Below are 15,000 nucleotides of genomic sequence, written 5' to 3' on the forward strand. Positions count from 1 at the left end.
GCTTTTGGACAGACTCCTCAAAGAGTCCAGTGTTCTCGTCTCTGCTGACGGAGGCAGGGCAGTCTGCAGTCTGAGACAGAGAGTGGAGAGAGGTGTGAGAGGAGCAGACTCAGCGTATCCCAAGGACGGTGTGACAGTGTGTGTGTGTGTGTGTGTGTGTGTGTGTGTGTGTGTGTGGGAGTGTGTGTGGCTGTCTTGTGTTATTCTGAAGAATGTTTGTGCCTCGCCACATCTGCTCAGCATGTTCCCAAACTTCCCTTCATCACTTCATTGGAAACACTTTATGTTTTTAAGAGATTCTATTTTCATTTCCTTTGTGTCGAGTCCACATTTCTTTTCCTGCGGCTCTCTGACCTCTGGTGGGGGTGTAACTGCTTCTTGTTGATGTTCTTTTGTCAGCAATCCTACGAGGTTCCCATCGCCATGAAGGCCGTGTTCGACTACATTGACACCTTCTCCTCCCGCATCTCAGAGATGGAGCAGCAGAAGAGAGACGGGGTTGTGTGTAAGAAGGAGGACAAGCCCAGATCATTAGAGAGCTTCCTCTCAAGGTGACGTTGTTTCTAAATCCTAAAGGTTTTGATTCAAATCAAATCTATCAAATGTATTTATACAGCCCAATATCACAAATTACACATTTGTCTCAGTGTTTACAGAGTGTACAGGATACGACACCCTCTGTCCTTAGACCCTCTGTCCTCAGACCCTCTGTCCTCAGACCCTCTGTCCTTAGACCCTCTGTCCTTAGACCCTCTGTCCTTAGACCCTCTGTACTTAGACCCTCTGTCCTTAGACCCTCTGTCCTCACACCCTCTGTCCTTAGACCCTCTGTCCTTAGACCCTCTGTCCTCAGACCCTCTGTCCTCAGACCCTCTGTCCTTAGACCCTCTGTCCTTAGACCCTCTGTCCTCAGACCCTCTGTCCTCAGACCCTCTGTCCTTAGACCCTCTGTCCTTAGACCCTCTGTACTTAGACCCTCTGTCCTTAGACCCTCTGTCCTCACACCCTCTGTCCTTAGACCCTCTGTCCTTAGACCCTCTGTCCTTAGACCCTCTGTCCTTAGACCCTCGCATCGCACAAGGAAAAACTTCCTAAAAGAAACCCCATAATTAACATGTTAGAAACCTCAGGGAGAGACTGAGGAGGGATCCCTCCCCCAGGACGCACAGACGTGCAGTAGATGTTGTGTGTACAGGATAAACAACATAACAACATAGTACAAATACAACATTGATTGATTGTATGATTTAAATAAAAACAGAAGGCTTATTGCCATTGTGGTCATCTCGTGTAACACACCTGCAGACAGCTGCATCCATATCTGAGGCTCTGTTAAACGTGAGCAGCATCTTATATAAATAATAATTGTTTGTGTGCAGGATCGAGATGAAGCTTTAATGTAACCCAGCAGTTTATTTTAGTTCTCCACATCATCCACACTTTACACTTTACACTTTACAGTATTAATATTGTGCTTTAACCGCCCGCTCTTTAAGGAACATTTATATTGAGCGTGCTGCAGATCGTGTGTGTTCCTCGGATATTAAAAGTAGAACTTAAAGCACCTCGAGGCTGAATCATGGCGGTCTGAATCCACACCGGCTGTCCTTTGTTGCCATGGGGACCTGCATTTCATTTTCAGATCACAGTGCTGAGATTTGGCAGTTTCTTTTTTTTGACCATAATTCTGGGTTGTCAGCGTCTGGCAGTAATAGTATGGTAATGTGTTGGTGTACCAGCACAAACTACTCCTTGTCTTGGCACAGAGCTTTCACTGCTGCAGCAGAGTGCCACTTAAATCCAGGCTGACATTTTCTGTGATTGTAGGTTCCGCTGGAGACGTCGCCTGTTCATCATCTCCGCCCCCAACGACGAGGAGTGGGCCTATCAGCAGCAGCTCTACGCCCTGACCAGCCAGGCCTGCAACCTCGGTGAGTCACCTGACATCAACCTGTCACTTCGCTCCCCAACTAACATACGACTGGACAATTAACTCACTTTCATGAGGTCTGCAAACGAGACTTTAGAGGGTGAAAGTACACGTCTCAAAGAAGGAGATCTCAAAACGGTTTGGCTACAAACCACTAGAGCTAAGTTCGGACATGTTGTTGTGGAACTCAACTTTCTGTTGTGTTCTTATTGTCACATGTTTGCTGCACATATCAGTGAAGGCCAGTGCTGTGAGGACTTCCTGTGTGTGCTCAGTAAGAGAGGCTGACTTCTGTTGTGGCCTGCGTGTTTGCACCGAGGCTTTCACAGCAGACACTGTCGTAATACAGCACTTCAGTTACCATGGTTACGCTTCACTCACACCATCCTCTAACGTCAGTGTCAGAGTGAGACGGCTCCTCCGAAATATAGACAACAAAGAGAATACAGACGTGACAAGATTATGATTGATCTTTGCACGCTTAACTCTCTTCTCTTCAATCACCATCGATTCAGACTTTGTCTTCCACTAATGATTTCACTTTGGAGAGACAGGTGTGCGTCCGTTAAAGTCGTCTGAGGAGAATGTTTAGTGACGCATACATTAATACTTAGTAGCTAAGAGCTAACAACGTCCTTTCAATATCCTAATTGAAGGGCGACCTCAGCATCAGTGGTGTTAAGCTGAGACTTCATGGTGACCTGAACTTCACCCAGACGTGTTATGAATGTGTCCTCACAAGTTGATCACTCGGGATGTTTTTGTTTCCTGCAGCGCTGCAGATATTATCAGCACCGTGTGTGTTTGTGCATGTGACGGAGCTCTTTCCCTCCCTGACGGCGGCGGCCACTTAGTCAACTTCTCCACAGTAACTTAAATGTTATTACTGTATGTCTCAAAAAGAGTCTCCAAACTTTGCAAGTCTCAACAACCTAACGTGTGTGACTGGTTCCTGTGTGATGATGTGAACCTCATGTTCCCATCTTGTTTAGAGGAACTCAAGACTCATAATGCTTAAGCTGGTCAGGAGGACAGATTTATTTCTCACAGTTATGACTTTGACTCTTTCACTATCTGCCATTTGATTCTTATGATGACAGTTGAAGAAGAAATGATTAGAATGAGATGTGTTGACTGGTGTTCACCTTCCTCCTGCCCAACCTGCAAACCTAATGTCTCATGACCTTTGTTAATGAGGCTTTATCTTCCTTGTGTCTGTATAACAAACCATTAGCTCTGCAGTCAATACATCAATAACTTAAGAGTAACTTCACACCTGTAACACACACAACTGCAGCAAGGTGAGACGTGAAACCCTTGAGATCAGCATGAACAACATTGTCGGGGCTGTTTTCATAGCTTCCTCTTGGATGCATGCTTACGATCTGGCATCTGGTTGTTTTTATAGAGGTTGACGCTTGGAAACATCCCGAAAAGAGGAGGGCAGGATATGTGCAGATACAGCCCTCTTCTGTACAAGTCTACACAACAACATTAGAATTTGGTTCTCATTTGTGAGTGTATGTAAGTCTGTACACTGTTTTTCCACATGAGATAATCAGGTGGCTGGAGAACTTATCAGCAGACCCAGACCTGAGTCTATGAGGACTTGTTTCCCCTCTTGTGTTTCTCTTGGCTGCTCCCTCCCTCCTTGCCCCAGACAAAGAGATGTCCTGCTGACTGGCCTGCAGGCCTGAGAAGGTCTGATCCTGGTATTCAGCATTCAGCACTTGGCTCTCAGTGAGTAAAGCCTGCTCACAGTTCTCCTGTGTTTAATGTGGGCTTTCTCGCTTCAGAGGAAACAGCTTTTTGGCAGGACTCTCCGGACCACCACGTTCTCCTCCCTTTACCTAGAAACCAGCGCTTAGAACGGTTCCAATAAATGAGCAACCACATGATAGTCCGCTTGTATAAGCAGGAGGAATGGTGGATATACAACAGTCGGTCAGCATGTTACAGACACGATGTTCTTGTTTAAAGTCTTCACTTCATGTTAACATATTTCTCTATGATGTGTGTTTTTAATGTTGTCGTCTTGGTGACAGGTCTGAGACACATCGCCATCCTGAAGCTGGCCGGCACCGACCCGCTGGACATGGGCGGAGTCTTGGAGCTGTTTCCGATCAATGGTGAGACCTTCCTCATGCAGAATAATGAATGGAACTGTCAGACACGAGTTAAACCTCCTTTTACTGAGTGCACACAGACAGTCACACGTACAGGCTTCAGTATCCTCACATCAATAACTACGATATTATTGTCATAGAAAAGTTATAAAAAGTCATAATGTAATGTCATTGTCAGTGTAGTATGCCATAAAACATCTTAACAATGCATATGTCGTATAAAGTCATAGTATAATATGTCATAAAAAGACATATAAAGTCCTATAAAAGTCATAAAAGATGTTTGAAAAAAATCATAGTATAATATTATATACGATATAATAGTCATAAATTCATACAATATTATGCAATAAAAATGTCATATTATAGTATGCTATATAAATTGTCATAAAAAAGTCATGTTACTGTATATATATATAAAAGATGTCATAGTATATTATGTCATAATAATCACAGTAAAGTATGTCATATTAAAGTCATAAAAGATGTTGGAAAAAGTCATATTATAGTATTTCATAAAAGATTTATGGTATACCATGTGATAAAAAAAAATATATATATATATATATATATATATATATATATATATAAGGAGATACAGTAAATATCAAAACAAGTGGTGAAAGGAAAACATGGCTGCCGTCTCTCCTCTGTACAAATAAGATATAAGTCTAATCTGAATGTCTCGTCCCATCCAGGAAGTGTTACTGTGGAGCGTGAAGGGGTGTCAGCCAACCTGGTGAAGGACATGAGGAACTACTTCCAGATCAGCCCGGAGTACTTCTCCATGCTGCTGGTGGGGAAGGACGGCAACGTGAAGTCCTGGTACCCCTCCCCCATGTGGTCCATGGCCATCATCTACGACCTGGTGGACTCCATGCAGCTCCGCAGACAGGAGATGGCCATTCAGCAGTCACTGGGTATGCGCTGTCCCGAGGACGAGTACGGGGGCTACGGCTACCACCAGCACGGATACGAAGATGGCTATCACCAGGGTTACGGTTACTAACTCCTCCACCAGGCACTCGGCTCAGATGGAGGGAGGTCCTTGAATGTTTCGTAGCACTTAGTGAAAGCCTCTGAACTGTTGCTTTCACCTCTCCAGACCTTTTAAACATAGCATAGTATGCTGCGAGTCATGTGAGGGGCTTTCATCAGAACCCACAGTACATGTGTAGATGAGCTCTTTAATCAGAACCCACAGTACATGTGTAGATGAGCCCTTTAATCAGAGCCCACAGTACATGTGTAGATGAGCTCTTTAATCAGAACCCACAGTACATGTGTAGATGAGCTCTTTAATCAGAAGCCCACAGTACATGTGTAGATGAGCTCCTTTAATCAGAACCCACAGTACATGTGTAGATGAGCCCTTTAATCAGAACCCACAGTACATGTGTAGATGAGCCCTTTAATCAGAACCCACAGTACATGTGTAGATGAGCCCTTTAATCAGAACCCACAGTACATGTGTAGATGAGCTCTTTAATCAGAACCTACTAGCACATGTGTAGATGAGCCCTTTAATCAGAACCTACAGTACATGTGTAGATGAGCCCTTTAATCAGAACCCACAGTACATGTGTAGATAAGCCCTTTAATCAGAACCCACAGTACATGTGTAGATGAGCCCTTTAATCAGAACCTACTAGTACATGTGTGGATGAGCCCTTTAATCAGAACCTACTAGCACATGTGTAGATGAGCCCTTTAATCAGAACCCACAGTACATGTGTAGATGAGCTCTTTAATCAGAACCTACAGTACATGTGTAGATGAGCTCTTTAATCAGAACCCACAGTACATGTGTAGATAAGCCCTTTAATCAGAACCCACAGTACATGTGTAGATGAGCCCTTTAATCAGAACCTACTAGCACATGTGTAGATGAGCCCTTTAATCAGAACCCACAGTACATGTGTAGATGAGCTCTTTAATCAGAACCTACTAGCACATGTGTAGATGAGCCCTTTAATCAGAACCTACTAGCACATGTGTAGATGAGCCCTTTAATCAGAACCCACAGTACATGTGTAGATGAGCTCTTTAATCAGAACCTACAGTACATGTGTAGATGAGCTCTTTAATCAGAACCCACAGTACATGTGTAGATAAGCCCTTTAATCAGAACCCACAGTACATGTGTAGATGAGCTCTTTAATCAGAACCTACTAGCACATGTGTAGATGAGCCCTTTAATCAGAACCTACTAGCACATGTGTAGATGAGCCCTTTAATCAGAACCCACAGTACATGTGTAGATGAGCTCTTTAATCAGAACCTACTAGTACATGTGTAGATGAGCCCTTTAATCAGAACCTACTAGCACATGTGTAGATGAGCCCTTTAATCAGAACCCACAGTACATGTGTAGATGAGCTCTTTAATCAGAACCTACTAGCACATGTGTAGATGAGCCCTTTAATCAGAACCTACTAGCACATGTGTAGATGAGCCCTTTAATCAGAACCTACTAGCACATGTGTAGATGAGCCCTTTAATCAGAACCCACAGTACATGTGTAGATGAGCCCTTTAATCAGAACCCACAGTACATGTGTAGATGAGCTCTTTAATCAGAACCTACAGTACATGTGTAGATGAGCTCTTTAATCAGAACCTACAGTACATGTGTAGATGAGCTCTTTAATCAGAACCTACAGTACATGTGTAGATGAGCCCTTTCATCAGAACCTACAGTACATGTGTAGATGAGCTCTTTAATCAGAACCTACAGTACATGTGTAGATGAGCCCTTTAATCAGAGCCCACAGTACATGTGTAGATGAGCTCTTTAATCAGAACCTACAGTACATGTGTAGATGAGCTCTTTAATCAGAACCTACAGTACATGTGTAGATGAGCCCTTTAATCAGAACCCACAGTACATGTGTAGATGAGCCCTTTAATCAGAACCTACTAGCACATGTGTGGATGAGCTCTTTAATCAGAACCTACTAGCACATGTGTAGATGAGCTCTTTAATCAGAACCTACTAGTACATGTGTAGATGAGCTCTTTAATCAGAACCTACTAGTACATGTGTGGATGAGCTCTTTAATCAGAACCTACTAGTACATGTGTGGATGAGCTCTTTAATCAGAACCTACTAGCACATGTGTGGATGAGCCCTTTAATCAGAACCTACTAGCACATGTGTAGATGAGCTCTTTAATCAGAACCTACTAGCACATGTGTAGATGAGCTCTTTAATCAGAACCTACTAGTACATGTGTGGATGAGCTCTTTAATCAGAACCTACTAGTACATGTGTGGATGAGCTCTTTAATCAGAACCTACTAGTACATGTGTAGATGAGCTCTTTAATCAGAACCTACTAGTACATGTGTGGATGAGCTCTTTAATCAGAACCTACTAGTACATGTGTGGATGAGCTCTTTAATCAGAACCTACTAGCACATGTGTGGATGAGCCCTTTAATCAGAACCTACTAGTACATGTGTGGATGAGCGCTTTAATCAGAACCTACTGGTACATGTGTAGATGAGCTCTTTAATCAGAACCTACAGTACATGTGTAGATGAGCTCTTTAATCAGAACCTACTGGTACATGTGTAGATGAGCTCTTTAATCAGAACCTACTAGCACATGTGTAGATGAGCTCTTTAATCAGAACCTACTAGCACATGTGTAGATGAGCTCTTTAATCAGAACCTACTAGCACATGTGTAGATGAGCTCTTTAATCAGAACCTACAGTACATGTGTAGATGAGCTCTTTAATCAGAACCTACAGTACATGTGTAGATGAGCTCTTTAATCAGAACCTACTGGTACATGTGTAGATGAGCTCTTTAATCAGAACCTACTAGCACATGTGTAGATGAGCTCTTTAATCAGAACCTACTGGTACATGTGTAGATGAGCTCTTTAATCAGAACCTACTGGTACATGTGTAGATGAGCTCTTTAATCAGAACCTACTAGTACATGTGTAGATGAGCTCTTTAATCAGAACCTACTGGTACATGTGTAGATGAGCCCTTTAATCAGAACCTACTAGTACATGTGTAGATGAGCTCTTTAATCAGAACCTACTGGTACATGTGTAGATGAGCTCTTTAATCAGAACCTACTGGTACATGTGTAGATGAGCCTGAAGGTTCAGAGATCTGTCCTGGACTTAAGTTTTTGTTTTAATGCATTTGTCATTTATGACTTTAAACAAAGAGTGTTTTGCACGTTTTCTGTTTCCTTCATTTGTCTTCCGTGTCAAATTAACATTCGTTTTTATCAGTACAGACTTTTATTTTGTAGATAATGGGCTAAAATAAGACGTATATGTATTTATTGGACATCTGTTGCATTTGAGGTGCAGTTATTGCTTATTTTATGAAAAGAAGCTGTCACATTATTTCTCTTTTGTAAAGTTCCTGTTGCTATACAATGTTCTTATTTATACTCTATTGTGCTATATGACAAATAAACATTTGTTTACTACCGGATATGGTCTGTGCATAGTTAGCTGTGCACAGGAGATCAACACTCATGCAAAGCTTCGGTCTGAACTTTAAAGCTACAGCTCCTCCTGGTGGCCTGATGCGATGATGATATGAAGTATATTAAATATAAATATATGCTGTTCCTCCTCCAGATGTTCCCTTCAGAAGGTTCATTTCCTCTCTTGCTATGTGTGAATTATTCCCCTATTAAATGTAATGTTTTAAACACAACATTCAAGCCGTTTCCTTGCAGTTTATTTCAGAACTAGCGTTCATACACGTTAACATTTTATGGCACAAGAAGAATCTTAAAAGAAATATAATTTCACAGTCGTCCTACATCAATTCTCCGCCTTGTGATAAAAAAGAAGGAATGTTCAAGGCCAAGTAAGAGAACCAAGAGCTGCTGTGTTGTGCTTTAAGAAGGCAGACTAACTTGTCCATTGTGTGAATGCTCATGGTCTGGTTCATAACTGACGTACATATTGACCATAGATTGAATTAACACTTATTTTACATGATGCCAGCAACAATTATAAACGGTATAAAGCTGTATACAATCAAAATAACTGTCTGCAGTGCAGTGGTTACAGGTTTGATTCCAGCCTTGTGACCTTTGTTGTATGTCCTATGTCTCTCCCTTTCTTACATGGTCCTCTCAAATAAAAAGGACAAAATGCCCCAAAATAAACATCAGTCTGGTCGTTAAACCAGCCAAATACGAATGATTAGGAGAAATAAAGTGTCCATAACAGAAACTCTTAATCATCCCAGATGGCAAATACAGTGACAAATGTTACCCAGCACACACACACTGCATTAGCCTACAGCCGTTTCTCCCACTGCATAAACACTCACACACACACACACACATGTACAGTCAATACACACAAGTGTCAAACTGAGTTCCTCCCACAATCCATCAACACCCGCCGGGGACAGTCACTCAAATAAATGATTGACAGATCTGCGACCACGCTGCGTCCACGAGTACAAGTCGATTCAGCAGCTTAACGTTCGCAGCAGTGGAGAAGAAAGTGTTCCATCTTGTAAGAGCAACTACAAAGACTCCTCCTCAGATTCACTGTCTGTGTTGGGCTTCGTCAGGAGCTCCAGCTCCTCGCCGTCCTGCCACAGAAGACAGAGCAAATTAAAATGCATGCACACATGCTGGAAAAACCTGCAGACATGCTGGAATAAACCTGCAGACATGCTAGAATAAACCTGCAGAGATGCAGGAATAAACCTGCAGTGATGCTGGAATAAACCTGCAGAGATGCTGGAATAAACCTGCAGACATGCAGGAATAAACCTGCAGACATGCAGGAATAAACCTGCAGATATGCTAGAATAAACCTGCAGTGATGCTGGAATAAACCTGCAGTGATGCTGGAATAAACCTGCAGAGATGCAGGAATAAACCTGCAGTGATGCTGGAATAAACCTGCAGACATGCTGGAATAAACCTGCAGACATACAGGAATAAACCTGCAGACATGCTGGAATAAACCTGCAAAGATGCTGGAATAAACCTGCAAAGATGCTGGAATAAACCTGCAGAGATGCTGGAATAAACCTGCAGACATGCTGGAATAAACCTGCAAAGATGCTGGAACAAACCTGCAGAGATGCTGGAATAAACCTGCAGAGATGCTGGAATAAACCTGCAAAGATGCTGGAATAAACCTGCAGAGATGCTGGAATAAACCTGCAGAGATGCTGGAATAAACCTGCAGACATGCAGGAATTGCTCCCTACCCCTCTGGATCTCTCGAACACCTCTCCGTTGATGACCCGCAGCTTCTCCCGCTGCAGGTTGTATTCCAGGTCCTTGGGCTTGCTGGCATTGTAGATAAAGATGGCCAGCAGGACCATGGGCGCCTGGAGGAAGAACTCCCTGGAAGGCTGGAAGTCGAAGAGGAAGAGGGAGAGGGCGGTAACCAGAACTGTGTTGATCTGGCCCGTCAGCACGTGGAACATGTTGTCTCTGAACTTCAAGATGAAGGCCACAGATAAACCCAGGGCAGCTGAGGAGAAGACAGAACAATGAGCTTCTCATTCACATACGCCTTAATGTTGTTTGACTAGTTCTGCAGCTTTTCTTTGGAGACAGTTAACATTAAAGTTTTACGTCTTGCAAGTAAAGCTCACAAATTATGACTTTAAAAATGCAACGTTGACGTTACGTTAACACAAACAGTCTGAGGTTATGGTTTGTTGAAAAGGGTTTGCTTCCCATCTCCTAGCAGCCATTAAAGTTGCTTACTTGTGATCGTCATCTTTAACCTTAAAGTAATAGTTAGAGCAACAAAGCAGAGCTGGATGAGAAGATTGACTCTCATATCTGTCTGTTACATGTGACGCTACAGCCAGAAGCTGCTTCGCTTAGCTTAGCATAAAGAGTGGAAGCGGGGGGAAACAGCTAGCCTGGATCCGTCTAACGGTTAAAGAATATATTCCACATACCACACATACCACATTTTCTGGTAGACATAGTCTATATGAAATAAGCACATGGTAATGCCTGTTTTTGTGTACTCCTGTATATTACACATTTATCATAACATTAACATAACATTCTGAGAAGTGTGGGTAAATACGTGCTTGTTATTACAACTTAGACTGCGTTATCGTGTATAACGATATATAATTCTATTAATACACATATATGTACGAGGACTTAGCGCTCACCAGTGACCAGCACGAGCCCCAGGGAGTAGACGTTGTGTCCGTGGAGGAGGCCGCAGTGCACGGTGAGGCCTCGCGCTTCACTGCCGAGCCCGAGCGTCAGACCGTTGAACACCACGCCGAACGCATACCTACGACACCATCAAGCAAAGGACGAAGATCAGCATTGCATTCAAGCGTCTTCTGAGTATTCTCTTCACCGGGCGCCGCTCACAGTTTACTGTTCTGGATGAAGATGCTCTCAGTGAGCTGGTCTCCTTCCTTCAGGATCTTCTCGTTGTAGATGTTGGCCAGGGCGGAGATGAAGCACTGCAGGAGGAGTAGGATGTGACCCACGCCCAGAGAGCGAAGCTTCTCCACTACGCTGTCCCTCCAGGCCTGCCCGGGGAGGGAGGACACCCAGGACACACTGGCACTGTGGTGGGAGACAATATGTGAACACGGGGAGATAACACAGAACCAGTCGGCCTGGAGAACCAGAGAAATGACCACGTGTTGTTATTTAAGGTTTCCTCCTTGTCTTGTCTTACACTAAAGAATCTTTAAAGTTACTCAAACTTCTGAACGTTAAGTAAGTTGTTAGTTAACTTATTGTTGCCGGTTTCTTTGGACTTCTTGATTTAATGTTCCTCCAACATTCTCTGTTATTTCAGATAAATGTTTTAGTACAGGCGAGTTTTATTTGACGTATTCCTCCAGTAACCTTTTCCTCGTCTTCTCTTCTCCTGCCATATGTATTGGCCATCTTTGTGAGACAGTAACAGTGAGTGCACAAAACAAACTCCATGGAAACCTTCTGCAGCAAAATCTCTTTCAATACATTGAAGTAAGTCCCTCAGCTAAAGAGACGTTAAGAAATGAAGCCTTGAATGTCGGACTAAAGGAGAAAACATTTTGAACATCGTGAGTCCGATGTTACAGCCATCGACTTCTCTTCATCCTACGTCACCTGCTGTTCCTCATCTGCTCCAGCAGCTGTGTGTAGAGCAGGCAGGAGTTGGAGGGGGTGGAGAAGGCGTTGGAGTGGAACCCCGTCACAGCGATGGAGTTCTGGCTGCCCCCTGATCCTGTCGTCAAGGAAACGATGGACAGGAAGAGGATGCACAACGCTGCCCACTGGACCCAGGACAGACGCCTCCTGAAGGGAAACAAATATTTGGTTCAAATGAAAGAAGTCTTTCAAAACAAACAGGAAGTGAGACACACACACACATACAGACACACACACACACACACACACACACACACACAGACACACAGACACACACACACACACAGACACAGACACACACACAGACACAGACACAGACACACACACTTTATGTCACTTACTTCAGAACAAGTCTGAAGAGAACAGCTGTGGTCAGGATGACAAAGTTGGAGAACAGCACTGCCATGGCCTGGAGAGGAACAGATACAGCAGAACATAATCTGGATGTTTTGTAACAGCTGGTGATACGAGATGTAAAAAGAGTGACCAATAGGATAATGGTACGACGGCGTATTGGGGCCATTTGTTTAATTAAAAAGGGCCGGGGGGGGGGGGGGGGGGGGGGGGGGGTAATATTCAGAGAAAACATTTAGAATATCAAAGATTAAAAATGGTAAATTTACAAGAAAAAAACCTTCAAATATTCTGAGATTAGTCATAAAATAGCAAGAAGAAAATAGAAAATCTCAGATGCACGAGATTTAGATTCTTGGGTGAAGAAACTAAATCTCTCCACTTATATATAATTATATATATATATAATTATATAAGTACGCCAGCCCTAACCCTACGCTGTAGTGTGGATTGCATGTTAAAGGTGGTTGTAAAGCGAACACACGTCCTTCACATAGTGCTCGTATAACTAGACACTGAAGCGTTAACTAACAGGCTGCAGGTACGTCATCACGTAGAAGATGATGATGTTGTCGAGTAGGTAGAGGAACGCAGGGACAGCCCACTTCAGGGATTTGAGGAAGGAGGAGCTGGAGGAGAAGCCCAGCTCTCTGCACGATCGTCCCTCTGAAGAAACAAAAGAGAGAAAGAGTGAATAAACATCACCATCACACACAGCTGGGACTTCAGTGTTTACCTCGGACTATGACCCGGACGGACATCGCCACACAGAAGAGCAGTTTGAGCAACTCAGCCAGTAGATTGACGGATGCAGGGAGGAAGTCATACTTGCTCTCTGTACATGTATCAAACAAAGAGACACAGTCAACAAGAGGAGGAAAAACAACCGTTATATAAACACCTTCTTTTAAATGTGTGCCGACTTGAAGACGTATGTCAAGTTCACTCTCTGTGGGAACAACAAGTAATATCTGTCAGTCACCAGCGTTGGCAGAGTATTTGAGCAGCAGGATGCGACTGGTCCCCAAAGTCACGAAGCCCAGGCCGAGGACCAGAGTGTAGACCGAGGAGCGGGAGCACAGTCTGCTGCAGCAACAGTAGCACGCCATGGCTGGGGAGGGAGCTGAAGGCAGTCAAACCTGTCGTAACACAAACACAAACACACACACACACACACACACACACACACACACACACACACACACACACAGACACACAGACACACACACACACACACACACAGCTGAATTAAAATCAACATTGTTTCTTGTTGTTAGGTGAATAATTCCCTTAAATGCTCAAAACAGAAGCATTCAATAAATCAAGAAAACAGCCATTTCAAATGTTAAAGCACTTCTTCCCAGGAGCAGATTGTGGACTTTTAACACCTTATTTATGTTTATTTATTCTTAGACTTGGAAGCTTCATCACACATGAGCCGAATATATATATATATATATATATATATATTTATATATATATAAATAAATATATATATATATATATATATATATAATATATATTTATATATATATCTATATAGAGAGAGAAAAGAGAGAGAGAAAGAAAGAGGGAGAGAGAGGGGAGAGAGAGAAAGAGAGATATATAAATAGAGAGAGAGAGAGAGAGAGAGAGAGAGAGTATAGATAGAGAGATAGAGAGAGAAAGAGAGAAATAGAGAGAGAGATAAAGAATAGATATAGAAAATGAGAGAGATAGATAGATAAATAGAGGAAAGAGATATAGAATAAATAGATATTATAGATAGAAAGAGAGATAGATATAGTAAGATAGATATAGAGTCTCCCTCTATCTCTATCTATCATCTCTATATCTATATCTATCTATCTATATACATATATATATATCTATATATATATATATATATATAACATGCACCGACAGATCTTCTCTATGCATCAAACAATGCCACAGATTATACTGTAAATCTTGTTGCTTTGGTGCATAACATAAACATAGTAAGAGAAAAAATGTATAAAATCAAAAACATAAATATAGAATACAAGAAAATATAATTAAAGATTATATTTTCTCACTTAATTCTTTTTACTTTTAGTGAAATATCTTGTTTTTCATCGTATTTTATGCCTTTTATTGTTGAAGTCCTTGCTCTTCTTCTTTTGTTTTTATCTATGCCTTGTGAAAATACAATAAATACACGTTTATATTGTATTTATTATTATTATTTATATTGTATTATATATGTATTCTGCGAGATCTTGTTCCTTTATGTGTGTTGAATAAAAGATAAAGAGATATCTTTGGTAAGGTTTAAATAAATGAAAACCTTTTACTAAACAACACAAAGATGAATAATGTGATGGGCAAAGACATTTTAAACATATTATATATCATATAATAATAATAATAATAATGATATTTCCAGCTTCTTTTAGGATCAGATCATTTCATATGTTTGAGTTTTGGAAA

General features: G+C 42.0%; 2 protein-coding genes across 2 annotated transcripts in view; one reads left to right on the top strand and one right to left on the bottom strand.

Moving 5' to 3' along the window:
- The window catches only part of ccdc80 (coiled-coil domain containing 80), a 13,864-nt gene extending 8,538 nt beyond the window's left edge, over positions 1 to 5,326 (top strand). The window contains exons 7-10 of the mRNA XM_029458343.1: positions 400 to 551; positions 1,828 to 1,931; positions 3,976 to 4,059; positions 4,755 to 5,326. Of these exons, the coding sequence (XP_029314203.1) occupies positions 400 to 551; positions 1,828 to 1,931; positions 3,976 to 4,059; positions 4,755 to 5,065 (651 nt within the window). The 3' untranslated portion in view covers positions 5,066 to 5,326. The remainder of the gene's footprint in view (positions 1 to 399; positions 552 to 1,827; positions 1,932 to 3,975; positions 4,060 to 4,754) is intronic.
- Positions 5,327 to 8,755: 3,429 nt separating this feature from the next.
- Positions 8,756 to 15,000, bottom strand: part of slc35a5 (solute carrier family 35 member A5) — a 6,547-nt gene continuing 302 nt past the window's right edge. The window contains exons 2-10 of the mRNA XM_029458757.1: positions 13,532 to 13,688; positions 13,286 to 13,384; positions 13,082 to 13,215; positions 12,537 to 12,604; positions 12,154 to 12,342; positions 11,419 to 11,619; positions 11,208 to 11,335; positions 10,275 to 10,543; positions 8,756 to 9,644 (exon numbers count right to left, since the gene is read on the bottom strand). Coding sequence (XP_029314617.1) covers positions 9,576 to 9,644; positions 10,275 to 10,543; positions 11,208 to 11,335; positions 11,419 to 11,619; positions 12,154 to 12,342; positions 12,537 to 12,604; positions 13,082 to 13,215; positions 13,286 to 13,384; positions 13,532 to 13,658 — 1,284 coding nt within the window. The 5' untranslated portion in view covers positions 13,659 to 13,688 and the 3' untranslated portion in view covers positions 8,756 to 9,575. The remainder of the gene's footprint in view (positions 9,645 to 10,274; positions 10,544 to 11,207; positions 11,336 to 11,418; positions 11,620 to 12,153; positions 12,343 to 12,536; positions 12,605 to 13,081; positions 13,216 to 13,285; positions 13,385 to 13,531; positions 13,689 to 15,000) is intronic.

The sequence above is a fragment of the Cottoperca gobio genome, chromosome 21, assembly GCF_900634415.1.
Source record: "Cottoperca gobio chromosome 21, fCotGob3.1, whole genome shotgun sequence".
Taxonomy (NCBI): domain Eukaryota; kingdom Metazoa; phylum Chordata; class Actinopteri; order Perciformes; family Bovichtidae; genus Cottoperca; species Cottoperca gobio.